General features: G+C 40.4%; 1 protein-coding gene across 1 annotated transcript in view; it reads right to left on the bottom strand.

Moving 5' to 3' along the window:
- cacna1ea (calcium channel, voltage-dependent, R type, alpha 1E subunit a) overlaps window positions 1-18,102 on the bottom strand; it is a 114,071-nt gene that overhangs the window by 87,611 nt on the left and 8,358 nt on the right. Inside the window, exon 3 of the mRNA XM_026158661.1 lies at window positions 14,661-15,211. Coding sequence (XP_026014446.1) covers window positions 14,661-15,178 — 518 coding nt within the window. The 5' untranslated portion in view covers window positions 15,179-15,211. The remainder of the gene's footprint in view (window positions 1-14,660; window positions 15,212-18,102) is intronic.

Below are 18,102 nucleotides of genomic sequence, written 5' to 3'. Positions count from 1 at the left end.
TGCATCAAGCACACTGCAACAAATTGTTGAAGTGATCAACAATAACGGTAATTACTGATTTCATGTTTGGAACTTTGTTTTTTGTTTTGGGGGGTTATTGGGATTTTTGGAGGTGTGGTCGTAAACTTCTGATCAGCTGTAAAACAGCCTGTTTCAGTTTAAGCGTTGTTTTCAATCATTTGCACGCTCACAAACTGCTTTGTATCACTCCCATTCCTTCTTGTTGCACGTTGAAGCTCTACTTGGAACCTTGTGAAGATCCAAACATGCAAAATATGATTTTTTGCCATCTTTCAAGTGGTCTTAAACTTTGGATCGAGACTGTATTTGAGGCTTGTGGACAAATTTGGTACAGGTACCAACGGTGTCCATATTCATGGATTTTGCTTTATCAGCAGGTCAGGTCATCTACAGTACTGACTGTCACCCATTTGTATAGATATTGGTGATGCCCATCCTATCACTTCTCCCAGTATTTAGCATAAGCAAGTTTAAACAGATGCTACCATGAAACTTACCCTGCTGAGGACTTCACTTAAGGAAACCCCCTATTTATCGATCAACTTTACTGAAGGTGAACAATCCCTTTTTCTTTCAGCGTTGAGCTCGTTTGTGATTGTTTTTGTTTGTTTTTTGTGTGTTGAAGATGTTTTCCATTCCTGTTTTGATTTCATTACCATTGTGGTGATATTGGGCTTTGGCTCTTGACTTATTTGAGTATCTGAGTTCTGGTTTTATTGAGCTTCGGTTTCTGTTTTGAGCTCATTATTTCCTCTTGTGCTTTTAATTCTTTCAGTGTTTCCCTCGACTCCTGTCTTAAAGGTGCCTGTTCCTCTGTCTCTGTTATTATATCTGGTGTAATGTATTCTGTGTGTGTGTGTGTATTTTCTATGGACCCGTGTGTGTCTTTAATAAAGTTAAGCTAAATTAAACTTGTCTGTGTTTTTGTCTTTTGGTATTCTCTTGTTTTACTTTGCAGGTTAATGTTGTAAGCATTATTTTTCCAGTCGTCCATGTTCCAATTCTGGTGAGCACATGTGAACTGCAGCATCAGTTTCCTGGCATCTGGTGTGTCTTTTGCTGCTGCAGCTCATTTGCTACAAGGTCTGACGTGTTGTGCATTAAGAAAGGCTTGCCTTTGACTAATGTGTGGTTATTTGAGTTATTATTGCCTTCCTATGAGTTCAGAGCAGTCTGGACATTCTCTTATGACCTGTTGGAACCCTACAGATGTTTGTGAGGGAAAATCCCAGAGGGTCAAAGAAATTATTTTGTTCAATACTGAAATCACATTATTCACTGATTTAAGTGACAAAAATTGGGCTGAGCCTTAGAAATAGTTTGAGGAGCTCAGTCATACAGGAGGAGCATGCTGCTGCTTCACATCAAAAGGACCTAGTTGAACTGGTTCAGTCATCCATACAGGATGCCTCCTGGGGACCTCCCAGGTGAGGTGTTTTGGGCATGTCCCACCAGCAGCAGGCCTCAGGGCAGACTTAGGACACACTGGCTGCTTGGTAATGCTTAAGATAGATAAGGCAGATGGATGGATTTTTCAAGATGTAAATGAGGTATCATCTGATTAAATATGCTAAATTGCAAAAATGGTGAAGTGACAAGGTTTTGTGAAATACACAACTATGTGTGACATTTTCTGCGAGTCTAAAAGACGTTTGCTTTTAGTCTCTTAACTTTTGATCGTGGGACCATCATACCTGATAAACGTCACTATGTTTAAACTGTAACTATGAGCATTTATGACATCAAAACACCAGTTGTGTAAGCGTGTTTTTGCTTTTGTAGGTTATTTTGAAATGTTTTATAGTGATATTAGAGACTGAAAATGGGAATAGGTGGGTGGTTGGTAAAACGTTCTTCACCAGAATGAATCCAGGCTTATAAAAGCAAAGGAATGTTGTAAGGTTGCCTTTTCTGAAGAAAATGATTACCACAGTAATCAGAGAAATAGATTTCTGTTATGTAAGGTAACAGTGTTATTGTGTATATGCAGACCATTCAGCTGTACTCGTCCCTCTGACACTCATTTTGAGCAGGGAACAGCTTTCAAGACAATAGTGCATCAAATTTAATCAGAAGAGTTCAAACCACTTTTGTGCCTTCCTGTCCTTGATTCACTCACAAGGTTTCCCATCACTGTTTCCTTGTTTTGCACCCGAGAGCAACATTTCGTCAAACTCCTAAACCATCATCCGCTGACAGGTCACACATCGCTCAAACTCAAGTTCTCTTTCCATCTCTCTGATGGTCATCATCAATGTCAGCTTTCAGTATTTTGCAAACCAAACAGACAGAGCGAACTGAGAGAGAGAGAATTAATGAAACAGTTCATCATTTTCTCACTAAATGAGAAGCTCTCCGTCCTAAACGCAGCACAGACAGTTGTTTCAAGCAAAGCATCAAGCCAGCCTGAATGAAAACACTGCTGCACCGTGTGAAACAGAAGCCATTTGTATGGATTTCCCAGGAATCACGTTCTATTTTAATAACGCTGCCTTCTCCCTTCTGAATATGGTTTGACAGCGCATGGTTTTGTGGTAAAGAAAATAGCTTTTCAGCATGTCATCATTAATAATTCACTTATGACAAACAGCTCTGACATTTAAACTGCACTGGGTGTCTGCCTGACACTGACAGGGAGACAATTATGAAGGAAAAGGAGTCCAACACAGGGAGAGACCGATTCTCTCTCAGCTGTGTGCAATTAGAAAGGTTCAGGCCTAATATAGTGTCGAACCTTTACTCGCAAAACACTGATGGAAGAAGCTGTGATGACCTTTACAGAACTCAACCGCTGACCTAAAATTGAGCCAAAGAAGAGTTTCAGTCACTCTAAGGACAAAAACAGGAAGCTAAACAGAAAGTGTTTAACGTGGCGGTGGAATCACCAAAACAAGCAGCGCTTCATGACTTTCAGATTTTTGGGTTTTGTGTGCAGTTTTGAGTTGTATTCACACGTCTCCTGTGCTTATGAGAGACAAATGTGGGATAAAAATGTGTAAATGAGCTGCAGAGCAACTTATTTCCTCCCAGGCTGCAAATGCACTGATGTGTGAGAGCCTCTGAGGGCACCACAGTGCAGAGTGCTCTTCCTGTGGTATTGCTTTGTGTGCAAACATGAGGAGAAAATCTAATGATTCAACTTTGAATTCATGGATGAATTTACTGTCATGAAGAGTCTAATTACTGTCAAACCTTTTTCTGCACCTTTTGCCCTTTTCTGCACTTTGCTTTTTATCTATTAATCTCGTCTTTTTAGAAGCTACGATTCCTCCCTTGTGTGTTTCCCTCTGCTCCGATTACCTGCTGTGCCCCGATTTGTATCACCTGCGTTTTATGATCTCTCCCTCTCTTGTGTATTGGTCCTCCCTTCTGTGCCACTTTGTCACAATGTAGCCTTTGCCTTGTGTCTTTTCTCTTGGTAAAATCTAAACTTGTCTTTTTAAATTCTTAAAATTAAATGACAACAATACTAACTGGCCAACTAATAGGTTATTTTTAATACAGGGCAGCTGTGGCTACAACTGTAGTTTGCCTCCACCAGTGTGTGAATGCAACAACTCTGTGGGTGACTGACGGTTTTTTTAAATTAATTTTATTGCTATGTCTGGTTTTTGCTATTGTATTACTATATTTATATTGTACAGCACTTTGGTCTACCAGGTGTGTCTTTAAGTGCAATAGATGATGACAACGACAAATGAATGAATGAATGAATGGTGGAATTGTGAAGCACTTTGAGGGTCTCAAAAAGCACTATATAAATGCAATCCATTATTAAAAAATTAGAGTCAGCGTACTGACTGCTCTTGCCTTGGTCGCATTGAATTCTCTCACCACTGATAAAACTGGTAATCAGAGCTTTGAGTCTTGCTGTACAGGTTTACCGAGCTAAAGGAAAAACATCGAACCATTTTCACAAAAACTGCTGTGTAGCCTCCTTTTTATTATTTCATCAAATTACGACATAATTAATTATCAGTAAATATTCAAATTTAATTGTTAAATATAATTACTCAATGAAATATCACTTTTATCATTTATTAATAACTTTTACAGCTTCATTCTTGACTCTAACATGGCTGGTAAAAGTCATGTTATACTTGCACAGTGGTGCATTAAGATTAAAAGGAATTTCAACTAGAGCTGCTGATTTCATTTGTTTTGTTGATCTTTGTTACAGACCAAATTATTATATTACAATTTTTTACCTGATGATGACTGGATGAAAATGAAAGATCCACCAAAGCAATTACAGTTCATCCTGAGGATCACATAAATGTCTGAGCCAAATTTCATGGCAATCTATCAAAGATTTACTGAGGCATTTAACTCCAGCCCAGACATGTGAACCTTCTGTTAATGCAAGAGGCAAACACACTAAGAAAGCAGGCAGACTTTGCAGTGATGAATGGCAGAAAATCTTATGCATATCCATGTCAATAGGCTGAGATATTTCACTTCTAACAAATCAACACTGTTACACCAAGAGTTATTCCAACTAGCATGGCTAAAATTTACAAAATATGGGTCTTACACTCTACAATTAAAAAACTCAACCATAAGACCTAATAAGCTCTTTCTTCTTAAAGTGGCTGTACGAATAAATAAGTTGTGCCCAGTGTGTGAAGAACCAGACAGACACTTCTGTAAACAGGCAATTTTTCACCTTCATCTGTGGGGGATGGAATTACATGCTCGCTCTAATCAGAGTGTAATCATGGGAAATAAATATCACACAATTTATCCAATCTTGTAAACATTTCTGCCAGGAATACTAACAACAGGTACAAGAAACACAGGCCTGTGCAGGAAACCACATGCGCTCACACACAAATGCAAAGCGACATTGATGCACTCGTGTCCTCGTCTGCTATGACCACGGCTGGATGTGAAGCACTGTGAAGTATTGCATGAACTCTTGAATTGACGTCCCTCGATAAGTCTTCGGGGTGCTGATTTTTTAATGCGTGTGGTCAGCAGAAAAACAAAGAATCATATTACAGAGACAATAACTCGTGTCATGAAAACATTTGTGAGAAGTCTGCAAGTGTTTTATTGCTACTAAATATTCCAGTCAACGGTTAGTGGTATTATAATAATAAAGTGGAAGCGACTGGGAATGACTCAGCCACAAAGTGGTAGGCCACGTAAAATCACAGAGCAGGCTCGGTGGGGCGTATAGACATCCAAACTTCATGTGGCCTTCAGATTAGCTCAAGAACAGGCCATACAGAGCTTAATGAAATTGGTTTCCGCAGCTACATCCAAGCCTTACATCACCAAGAGCAATGCAAAGCTTCAGTGCATTGCAGTGGTGAAGCCATGCTGGACTCTAGAGCCGCGATGTGTTCTCTGGAGTGACGAGTCACGCTTCTCCGTCTGGAAATCTGAAGGATGAGTCTGAGTTTGACAGTTGCCAGGAGAGCGTTACTTGTCTGACTGCATTGTGTCAAGCGTAGTTCGGTGGGGGTGGGGAGCCTGTTTCTTAAGAACTGCATTTGGCCTCTTAGGTCCATTAAAAGGAACTCTTATGCTTCAGCAGACCAACATATTTTGGATGATTTCATACTCACAAATTTGTGGGAACAGTTTCAGGATGGTCCCTTTCTGCTCCAACATGACTGACTGGACAAGTGTGGTGTAGAAAAACTCAGAACACCACCCGGATGAATTCAAGTGGAGACTGCGAGCCAGCCTTTTCATCCAACATCAGTGTCTGACCTCACAAATTCACTTGTGGAAGGACAGTGAAACATCCCCCTAAGTACACTCTGTTATAGCTACAAACGGTGGGCTGATATAAAATTAAACCTAATGGATTAAGAATAAGATGCCACTCAGGTTCATATGTGTGTGAAGGCAGATCAGTAAATAGTTTGGGCGGTATGACTGATTCAGCTCAGTAACTGTTGCAGTATATTCTCTGAAAAGCAAAAGTGAAACCGAGCTGAGCAACCAGAGGAGTGTGCTGTACCTTCTGCTCTCTCTGGTAGGACTCAATGTTTTTGTGAGTTTTATTGCTAATGATTTTTTTGGAAAGGTTCCATTTTGAAAATGTTTTAATGAGTACCCTGTGGCTTGTTCCAATTCACAACATGAACTCTGTGCCAAGTCAATAAATAAAACAGTGCAATTTCTCAACACGCCTTCTTTAACCAGTGGTTTCTATGAAAACAGTGACACAAGAACTTGATCACTTATATTGACTCTATATTGCTCAGTTTTGCATCTGAAGGGGAGAAAATAAACACGCAATTAACCCATTTTTGGGTCTCCAGCACCGCGATGAAGTGTTGGTATTTACTGGTGTACTGAACACTCCTCTTGTATCCTCACTGCACTCAGTCACTTAATTCTCATTAATCCTGCATCCATTTACCATAAATATGGGCTGGCAGAACTTAGGCGGGTATAAGGACCCTTAGACAGAAGAGTTCAGAGCAGAAGAAACAGAGCAAACCCAGATGCAGGTGTGATACCAGAACCAGTTTTTAAAGTCACCATTAGGGTTACACCTGGAATCCACATACAATAAACATTTCAAAGATAATTACCCAGACTTTCAAGAATATACTAAAGGCGTAAAGCCCCATTTCAGTGTTGTCACTTGTATACTGAGTTTGTGCTTACGGTAGATCGTCATGCCATTCTTTCAGAAGTCTGTTCAGCTTCCATTTCCAAGTTCAGCTTAATGAGTCATGGATTCAACATATGCTGCCATTAGTTTAACAGCTCTAACTGCCTTGAATCTGTGGCTTGCAGCATTTAAATTAACCACCATTCCCACTCAGCCAGCAGCTCTTCTTTTACTGTTTCTCTCTTCACTTCGATAAGATTGCTCCGGAAATTAGGATTTTGTCTGCAGCACCTAATGCCGCTGCTGTCTGCTAATGAGCTTTTGTCTTGATCAGTGCAGGAAAACAACAAAGAACATTTTTTCCACACTTGCTGGATTTCATAGTATAATTTTATACTTTTATTCAAATACAGCAAATGTGCAATTTTACATCCATGAAAGTATATATTTAAGAATAGAGGCGCTGAATATTCAAACAAGTGCTTCCCAACTTTATACTGTAATCCTCCCAGTTTTTAGGCCTATAAACGTCTCTTCTTCTAGAAAGAATTGCCCAATGTTGAAAGGAATATAATCACAAGCCCTTTTTAAAAAGCCACGAGTATATCCTGGGACCTCGGCAGAGGGCATCTAAATGCCATCGTCAAAACATGGCCAACTGTGCAATGACACTGAATACTGTAATAGTGCACTCGAGCTTTTGTAAAATGTGTGAAAAATAGACAAAAATTAAAACCTGCCACAGGAATAAACATCATAATATCCACCTGACTTAAGCGGGAATCACTGGAGGAGAAAAACAAAGCCAACATGGCAGCGCCAGAAGTGTTGCTCCTCTAATGGCCACTTGAGGATTGGAAGTCAATTCTCATGGAATAAAAATGTAGCTATTCACAGACCTTTGTGGTAGGCCTGTAGGAAAAAAACAAAAATAAAAAACTAGTAGTCGAGCAGTAGAAAAAGTTAAAAGAGTGTAACGCGAACCTGAAATGGGGACTGTTAGCTAGGACTCAGCTACAGCTAATATATTTGAAAAGGCAGAACTTTTACCTTTCATGGATTTCCATTTCCCGTTTGTGTCACACTCTCACTACAGCTTGCTGCTTGTGACCAAAGCAGTCACAAGGAGTTTTTTTCTAACCAGTCAGTTACCAGATGTTCACAGACTGATGACTTACGTTTGCGGATGGAGCCTTGTCCACTTGATCCTACACTGACTGTCACAGGCCCAATTTAACATCCATGTGGTAACATGTATGCAAAACCTCAACAGACACTATAAAACTTGGACAGATGTGAAAAGTGACACCAATGTGGAAGCACCTTAAACCTGCAATATATCTGAAGGCCACCAGATGGCGATAGCTGTAATTGCAAAAAGACTCCTGGTCATATAGTAAACACTATTTTATAAGTCCTGGTCGTTCTATGGCTCAAAATAGAGGTTTATTGTACTTATTGGCTAATGAACTGAGACTGAAAAGTCATTCACCACTTAACAGTTTTACAGGCTGAACCGCTCCTCTTGTCACTTCCAGTTTTTTTGAAGCCTTAAGATGGCGATGGTGAAAACGCTGAATTCAGAAATCAACTTAACAGTAGCTCTGCCCACCTTTTATACTGTTTGTGAGTTGCTAATGTAACAGTGTTTCTGTGGTATTACTTCACTTGCCACAAATGTCAGCGTAATGGGGAAACAGCGCCCCCTCTCGGTGTGGCCGGTTAGGTTTGCTGCAGTAATCGCTGCCAGTCTGCTGTAGCTAAGTAGTACAGACACATAAAACTTGTTTGATCAACTGATGGGCACCGAGTGTAATCAGTGCTCAGTGGACACATGTCCAACACCAGTTTTATGTACTTTGCATTTGTTTAATATTGTGTTAAACTGTATGCTAAAGCAGAATGCTAATGGGATGTTCTGCCGTAGTGTGCTGTGCGGAGTGGTGTGTGGCGTGCCCTTTGCACTGATACAACACCGTTGTTTCCATTCGAGAAATAAAGTGGCGACAATCAATCAGAGACTCCTTGTCTTCGTAAAAACACAACACAGAGTCGATGAGTCTGTTTGGGCCGGCCTGTTGCAGTGGGTGAAGCAGAAGCCGGTTACACACTAACCAAGCATGCTAGTTGAATACTGCACTCATGTTCAAATATGGAAAGGCGTGCATATTTTGTATAGAGTCACTGATCTTACAATTTCACCCATTACTCATTTCATTCACACGTACTCAGACACAAATCAACACAAAGGTCAAGCAGGACCAGAAACATATTTGGTGCTTTCCTCTGTTGGTGACCAGCCTCCTAAAGCCAGACTGATTCCAGCTGATCACTGTCATCAGCATCAAGTTAATGCCGACTCCAAACACTGCTATTTCATTAAGATCTTCCGAACGGATGTTAATATCTTAACCGCTATGTTTGAAATGCAACACACACACGCACCTGCAAAGACAGACACAAACACACAAACACAGTCCACTCCTGATTAAAAGACACGTTACTAGTCTTGGATGCTTAATTGCTTCCTGTACAAAGCATGATATCAAGTGTTTGTTGTTTCAACCTGTCTTTCAACTAAGCTGTGTGTGACAAGCTAATATTTCATTGGTTTCCCACAGGAATTACATAAAAATGCCAAAAGACAAAATCCGTAGCTCATTATTTTTCACAGAACAAAGTGTTCAGAGGAAACAGTCCAGTGACTGCTGGTCTACACTATACAGTTTCTTTCCCCCTGTGGAGCATAAACATGCCCATCAAATGAATCACAATGAGACTACAATACTGTATATTGTTAAGGGCCAAATCTGATACAGATCGTGAGAATGAATGTATTTGTGAAAGTCCACAGCAGACTTATTGGCCTTGGTTTTTCCTTTTTGAAATGTTAACTGAACATATGGATTCAAGTTGACACCAGAGAGATGTTTCAGCGTGTCCATCCTACATTACATAGTTTACTTGTTTAGGCCATTAAAAAACATTGATGTCTCAGATTTTCTAGGTATTAATGGTTATTAAAGCAAAAAATGTTTTTTCCAGTGGGGAAATAAGATTCCATATAAACTAATTTGAAATAAAAGTAGAAAGTAAAACAAAACAAATACATGGCCTCATTAACTATAATGACTTAAAGATACTGTAGAGTTTTCAAATTTGGCTAAATTTATACAGCATGGCACTAATGATGAATTTCGCTTTTTTCATGAGATGTGGCTGCAGCTTGGTCTGAAATCAGACTAATTTGCTTTGAAAAACAAAAGCAGGTGTGCAGGTGGGCTCAGGTGCATCATCTCATTTTCCATCCTCCGTGTCAGGTAACTGAGGGTTTGCTGCTAAGTGGCTCTGAGAGGTGGATGTTTATGGTTGTAATGATTCCTGACTCACTTTAGTCATTGTCCCCTCAGCAGCACAACTATAGATCAGTCATGTAGTGTTGTAATAATTATACTAGGCAGGGCGGTGAATAGTAATCTAGTCCATGGCCGAGCATCTCCACAGGCCTGGTTTGAATGGTTATCACCCACTTCCACACTACTGTCACATGGATTTAAATATCAAATGCAAATTAAAGCAGGAAAAGTTCTCAATGAAAACTGCTCCTCTAACTGATTCACGTTAGTCTCTTTCCCACTCACACTTATCCTGCATTCAGTGTACGTCATCTCTGTTCCATCTGTCCTCCCACTATGTGCTGTCATTCTCCACAGTCCTTCATCTCTTTAACTATAGATATACAGTAGCTCAGGTTAAGACGTGGCATCCTGTACCTGCGGTGAAGAGGATATGAGGGGAGGCACAGAGGGTGCCAACACCACTAGAGGTGAAGCCTCAGCTTCAGCAGAGAAACCGAGGGGGGCATCACTGATATAATCAGCTACAAATTCCACAGCGCTGCAGGGCAGGAAACCATTAAATATATGCACACACATGCACGTGGTACGAACATGTGAATGAGTACACACATACTCGCAGACATCACACAGTCAACATAGTCTATAGGATTGTTCACTGAGTAAGCATTAGATGGTGTTTTTAATATGTTTTCAGTGTGTTAAAAATATAGTTTGAATGAAAAGTATTTACTAGACCTTCGCATATGAAAGACTCGCTTTAACTCAAACAGGAAACAATCACAAGATGTGCAAAAGTGACATAAAAATGATTTGTTAGATGAGGCTGAATCTACTCTTACGATACGTTTACACACACATGGGCATTTTTATATACAAAAATATTTCTGTCACCAAGAAAAAGAAAAAAAAATGTCAAGAACATGCCAAAGCAACCCTAAATGTGTGAAACTGTTGGTCAATCAAAAGCCTACAAAAGAACACGGAGCACAATCTAGGGTAAAAAAAAAAAAAAGGCCCTGAACCCATGTAAACAAGGAAACTATTCACCCGCCAAGGAGACTTTCTAGTTTCAGTGGCCAAAAAAAAAAAAAAAAAAAGCATTCATGTTTGGACAAAAGGCCAAAGTGTGACTTTTAACAAAATACTCATACATATGTGGGCAGGGCCGGGGTTGTGTTTGCTTGACATCTCTTTATCTAGAAATGAATTCAGGGGGCTTGTCCCTGCAAAGACATCTCGTTTGTTAAATTCTTCCACGGCAGCACGGTTCTCCACCTACTATAATCAGTTCTCCATTCCGAGACACTCCAATACGTAGAGGAACTCAGTTTTTGGTTTCATACCACTTGTCAGACTGTCTTGGATATTGTTGCCCCTCTAAAAATTAAGCATCCTAAGACAAAGCTTGAACCCTGGTTGAACGATGAAACCCGTGCTGCGAGGCATGAATGTCGTAGGGCTGAGCGGAGATGGAAAAAAGATAACTTACAGGTCTCTTTACAAAGTTTAAGAGAGTGCTGGGCCTTATATCAGCTTACAATAAAAGAAGCAAAGCGGAAACACTTTGCAAACATTATTATGGTGAATTATCAGAAACCACATATATTATTTAAGTCAATTGAGACTATTTTAAGCCCTCCCTCTGCTCTTAGTCTTGAGCCTTCACTTGAAATGTGTGAAAGGTTTCTGCACTTCTTTATAAACAAGGTAGCCTCGGCTAGGGCGCAGATTATTTTGCCCACATCTGACCCCTCTGATCTTCCAATTTGCTCAGCTGTCTTTCAGCAGTTTGAGTCGGTTACTCTTGCTCAGCTACAGGAGGTGGTGGATCATTTAAAGCCTGTAGGCTCACCTTATGATCCTATCCCTCCCCTTTTTTCTGAAAGAAGTTTTTTCTACCATAGGTCCAACCATTTTAACCATTTTAAATAGCAGCCTTACTTCAGGTGTGGTTCCAAAGAATTTCAAAGATGCAATAGTGCAACCACTTCTTAAGAAACCTGGGCTAGATACAAACGCTGTTGAGAACTTTAGACCAATATCTAAGCTGCCCTTTTTATCTAAAGTCTTGGAAAAAATTGTATATGACCAATTGATCTCATACTTGAATGCACAAAACGTTCAGGAGATTTTTCAATCTGGTTTTAAAGCAATGCATAGCACTGAATCAGCACTTTTAAGAATTTTTAATGATATATTTTTATCATGTGATTCTGGTGAAAGTGTCATTCTTATTTTACTCGATTTAACTGCTGCATTTGACACTGTAGACCATGAAATTTTAATCTCACGTTTGGAGCAGTGTGTCGGTATAACAGGTGTGGCTCTGAAATGGTTCAGGTCTTACTTAACAAACCAAACCTTTTCAGTTTGCTTAGGAAACTGTGAGTCCTCCCGAGCTCCGTTGTCTCACGGAGTACCACAGGGTTCCATTCTGGGCCCTATCCTGTTTTCACTTTATTTACTTCCATTGGGCTCAATTTTTAGAAAACACAGACTCTCTTTTCACTGTTATGCAGATGACTGCCAGATTTATGTTCCTCTTAAAAAGAAAGATGGGTCGTCTGTCAATCGTTTACAAACATGTCTGGAGGACGTCAAGTCGTGGTTGGCGCTAAACTTTCTTTGTTTTAATGATTCTAAGACTGAAGTAATGGTGTTCAGACCTGCCTCCACTGCTGTTCCGTGTGTTGATTTGCAATCCCTGAAATCATTCTATAAACCAGAGATTGTTAATCTGGGTTTTAAAATGGATCCTGAGCTTAAGCTTGAAAGCCAGATCGGGTTGGTTGTAAGGTCTAGTTTCTTTCATCTGAGGCAGCTGGCCAAAATTAAGCACTTTCTTACGAGACAGCAATTTGAAACAGTAATCCACGCTTTTGTAACCGTTCGGCTGGATTACTGTAATTCTCTTTATTTTGGGGTGAGTCGGTCTTCTATTTTTCGACTGCAGTTAGTCCAGAATGCTGCTGCACGCCTTTTAACTGGCACTCATAGATACGAACATATCACCCCAGTTTTATATTCACTTCATTGGCTGCCCGTGCATTTTAGGATCCATTTTAAGCTGCTTTTATTTGTTTTTAAATGTTTGTCCAATGCTGCCCCATACCTTCATGGTCCCTCAGCTCCTCCTGAGCGTGCCCAGGACTAATCGTAAGCTCAGAGGGGATCGGGTGTTTGCTGTGGCAGCACCAAAATTGTGGAATGAGTTGCCTTTACATGTTAGACAGGCACCTTCCTTATCTGTTTTTAAATCACGTCTTAAAACATATTTATTTACCTTGGCTTTTAGCACAGCAGGACTTGTTGATGTCTCTTAATATGTTTCTTATTAATTATATTATTTTTAATTTTAAGATATTTTATATGCAATTTAAACTGTTTCCTCTCTGTTTTATATTTGTAGCACTTTGGTCAACATTGTTAGATGTAAAGTGCGTTATAAATAAAGATGCTATGCTATGCTATGCTCTATACGAAGTCATTGCCATTAGCTAGTTAGCTTAGCTAATTGCTAAGCTAACTAGATTAGCAAAATGTTAACTGCTGAGTGGTCCAAGTGATGTCAATTTCACCATCAGACAGCTCGACAATCTGTGCGGATGCAGCATGTCTGCCTGTTTAGGGTTTTTTTTTTTCTTTAACCACAAGAGAATTTACGTTACACGGACTGTGGATCCGCCCCAGACTTCAAAGAAGTACAACAGGAACTCGACCATCTCCAGCTGTCCATGTCTGTGACCACAATGGAGAACAATCGAGCTGTAAATGTGGCACTAAGTGAATTTCGTTGCTTTATGCAGATTGGTTTCCAGTCCTAATATTAAGCTAAGTGACTGTTGTCTGTATAAAAACATGAAAAGCTCGTATAAGTGCAACAGTATTTTTTTTCTAAAATATTTCTTGACTGATTTGCAAGTGTGTGTTTGATGCTATGAATGGGGAAAAAAAAGTTCTTCCCTTTAGAGAAAAACATGACAGAGTCACTAGTTGTGAATATACTTTTGCTGAGACTGATGTGAGCTGTAATCCTCAGGCTACTGGCTCTGTAACATTTACTGTATATTTGTTTTATACATTTAAATAGGAGATGTGGTTTCACACTCCTGACCTGAGCTGAATACTGTTTCTAATGACAAACAAAAATAAATAGCGGCCCCGACAAAGCTGAACACTGAATTGGTTTTACTAGTATTGCAGCAGATTTGTCCGCTCTGTCAAAATAAAATTTGGTCCCCGGAGGACTGACATGTCTGTTTACAGAATGATAAATAGACACCTGGTGTGCCACAGAGGCAAGTCTACAAAACAAAGAAGAGAAACTGCAGTTTACAGTACACTAAATCTGTTTCTGCTTTATAGCTTCTCTGACTTTTGAAACCTAGCCACTAATCGTCTGGAGATTGGATTTTGTCCCAACAAAGGTAAGTAAACCAGCTGGAACACCACAACATAGTAATGGTACTATAACATATCAAAACATGTGTGTAGCTATTTTTAATGGTGTTTTTAAAAAGGGTTGTGGTCTTTTATAGGCACTGCAGACAGATGTGAGTTCTGGATTTTAGAGCACTGGATTGCTGAAGAACAGTATTGGGAGAAAATAAACCTTAAAATTTGGATTTTAAGTTCAACTTCATGGTAATTTAGCAGGTAAGATAAAGGGATCTAAGAGTGTGTATCATCAGCCTTATACTTACTCCCACTCCTTGCGTCGCGCCTGAGGTGTGCTCTGAATCTTATGAGCTTGGTGGGCTTTAACAATGTCTCTCTGCTCAATCAGTCCACCCCGACGTCTCTTGATCACATTAGGACTGACTGCCATATCTCCATCCACCCCAAGCATCCCGACTCCAACATCAAAAGTGGAAACCACATCAAGGGTGAGACCGAGGCGGTTTGGGTGTAAAGGAGGAGCGTGGCCAGACACGTGTGAGAGGTGGAGGGTGTCATAGCTGGTTGAGAGGCTTTCGGGCTCCAGGAGGGAGTGTGATTCAGGATACAGCTTTGACCCTCCACCCAGTCCTGCGCGATGCTTCTGCCAGCTCTCGCAGTCCGCTGGGGATGGGCGGATGATGTGGTGCCGGGGGGTGCTGCTACCACACATTGCCCCCACAGCCAAACCACCCACTGGATAGTCAGGCCCTCCTGGGCTTCTAGCATTGTGGTTCCCTGTCAGAGACTGAGAGCTAACCGAACAGGAGCCCATTTCCAGCATGGTGGGGAAGCGCCTCTGGATCTCAGCATAGTGCTGCAACAGAGAGGAGAAGGAATGCAGGAAAGGAGATGTTAGAGACGTAGAAAATGAACACAGTCATCACTGATATCAAAGACACCATCAAACAGATACTTTGTCTGGGTCTCATATTCAGCTGAAATGGCAGTGGAAACACTAATTACAGATGACAGCAAATACAAATGTGATTAAAAAGTTTCATTTTTGAATATCTATCCTTATTAGGCTTCTCGTGATATATGAGGACACGACTTGAATGTAGATAGGAAACCTGTAAGCTGAGGTTTGGGAGCTCTTTCCAGTATCAGTAGTCTATCGTTTGGCTACTCAGTATTCTCATACTGTTAACGTCTTCTATTTCCAATATTCATCCACAGTATAAACAGTATAATGTGTTCTGAATAAAACTGTATTATTAAAGCTGAATCTATCACACAATATGAACATTTTTTGTAAAACAAAGACACAAAGGGAGGCTTTGTTTATGCTCTTGAAACAGACTTTGTGCATCTACCTTCTATCCACTGGAAACACAGACACTCGCTGTTTGGGTGGGTGGCAATACAAGTAAAAAAGCCTGAAGACATCCGGCTACTGTATAACTATGCATTTGTTCAGCTAAACTCCTGAGGTAATTTGCCAGTGTCCCAATAGCTCTCAGTGTCCTTAGCTGACTTAAAATATCAGCAATCCTCCAAGTGTCAGAACCAATTAGATAAGCTGTAATAATACAGACTTCAAAACAAATGGTAATATAATGCTGCCAGAGCTGTGTTTAATTGTGCAATTAAGAAGAAAAAAACTGAGAGGGAGAGAATTTTTATCAACCCGTCCTCTCCTGTCATGCTGCACATCTCACTTGTACATCACGCAGCCTCTACGTTACTGCAGCTCACGCTGGAGCTCTCACCATCTCAGTTTGGCAAATGATCGATCGCTGGTTTTACAGCCCCTCTGAGAGGAAAGCTTCTAAATAACTGTGTGTGGTGAAGCTGCTGCTCAGTAAAACGAGCATAGTGTAGCTGATAAGAGGGAAGAGGAACTATGCTGTGTTCAGCCTGCCTCAGTATTCTTACTCATTCATTAGGCTGAGGTCAACACCTGAACATTGCTAGGCCAGCTTGATTTGATGACGACTTCCGCTACGAATCTACACCTCCTTAAGAGGTCCCCACTAACGCCTCCACATATGAAAAGTTGTCACAAACTGAATGAAAATATAGTTACATGAAGTGAAATGTGTCAAAACATACAACAAATTAAGCATTGAACTTTTATCTTTTCCTGAGGCAAGGATGACTGTCTCCACTCAGCAAGAGATAATGGAAGTGGGTCAGCTGCTGTTTGTGTTTGTACAAATGCTGTTTAGCTGCACTGTTACAAAGTCTAACAATATACTCTCTCTCTTACCGTCTTTTAGCTAATTTTATTTTATTTTAAATCCCACTTTACTGCTCCCCTTTGTGTCCCCTTTGGGAAATTTTAGTAAGGGCCAGATGTTTCCCTTTGGAGGAAATTTGTCAGATATCGTCTGCTGTAGCTTGTTTGTCATTATTCCACTTTTAGCTTATATATTAATCAACTTTAAAAGGAAATAAAGTACTGATGTTTACAACTCTATTTGCTGTCCCAAAATTGGTAAATATTAAATTAATCAACCAAAGTGAATGAATCATTAAAAGAAAAACTTGGTTTACATCTTTCTTCTCCAAGGGAATCCAGGTGTGGAGTCTTTGGGACCATGTGTTACCCAAACATTATATATTATAATGATAGATAGATAGATTTTCTTTATTTTGGGGGCACTTTCTAACAGAGAGGCAACTTCTATATGCTAAAAAATTGTTTAGGGATGTTTTTCAGAGTAAAACCATTAAATATTTGGGCGATCGTGGCTCAAGAGTTGGGTGTTCGTCTTGTAATCGGAAGGTTGCCGGTTCGAGCCCCGGCTCGGACAGTCTCGGTCGTTGTGTCCTTGGGCAAGACACTTCACCTGCCGCCTACTGGTGATGGCCAGAGGGGCCGATGGTGCGATATGGCAGCCTCGCTTCTGTCAGTCTGCCCCAGGGCAGCTGTGGCTATAACGGTAGCTGCCTCCACCAGTGTGTGAATGTGAGAGTGAATGAATAGTGGAATTGTAAAGCACTTTGAGGGGTCCCGAAAAGCGCTATATAAATGCAATCCATTATTATAACAGAAATTGTGTGTGTGTGTGTGTGTGTGGGGGGGGGAGGAGCATCAATTTCATGTCACCTGACATGGCTTATATTATACTGTGCAAAAGTGTTAAGTCTCCTCTCTTTTCTTTACATTTTGCTTGGGAAATTGTGACAAGGAGCAGCGATTTATATTAATGTGCAAACATACATGGAAATACAGTAAATAAGGAAAATAAAAAACAGAGTTTAAAATATTCTAAGGAGCCTGAAAGTCAGTGTTTGGTATGACCACCTTTCTTCTTCAGCATTGCATGAACTCTATGAAAGCAGCCTTCTTGTCTTCAGCAACAGTTCTCCAGGCTTCCTGAAGGACATTCAAAGCTCTTTGAACATTGGCTACCTTTTAAAAATGATCCCATACTGCTTCAGTAATGTTGAGATCCACGTGCTCTGGGGAGGCCAATCCATGTCTCATAGTGTTCCATTGTGTGTTTTCCTATTCAGGTTTGCTGTTACTGCATTGACAGTCTGTTTGGGATCACTGTCATGCTAAAAAAAACCCACTGCCATCAGATACTTTCCAGGTGAGTCAAGACTTTTGCACAGCACTGCATTTTGGTGTGGCAGCAGACCACAAGTCAACACTGTCTGCTGAGGTCAAATGTGGACCAAGGAAAAAAGCAGATGTGACCCACATTTTGGTTAAACAGTCTGCTCTGTGTGTTCTGGCTTCAGCCAGACCAGGGG

The sequence above is a fragment of the Astatotilapia calliptera genome, chromosome 23, assembly GCF_900246225.1.
Source record: "Astatotilapia calliptera chromosome 23, fAstCal1.2, whole genome shotgun sequence".
NCBI classification, from domain to species: domain Eukaryota; kingdom Metazoa; phylum Chordata; class Actinopteri; order Cichliformes; family Cichlidae; genus Astatotilapia; species Astatotilapia calliptera.
This window is presented reverse-complemented; position numbering and strand designations above follow the sequence as displayed.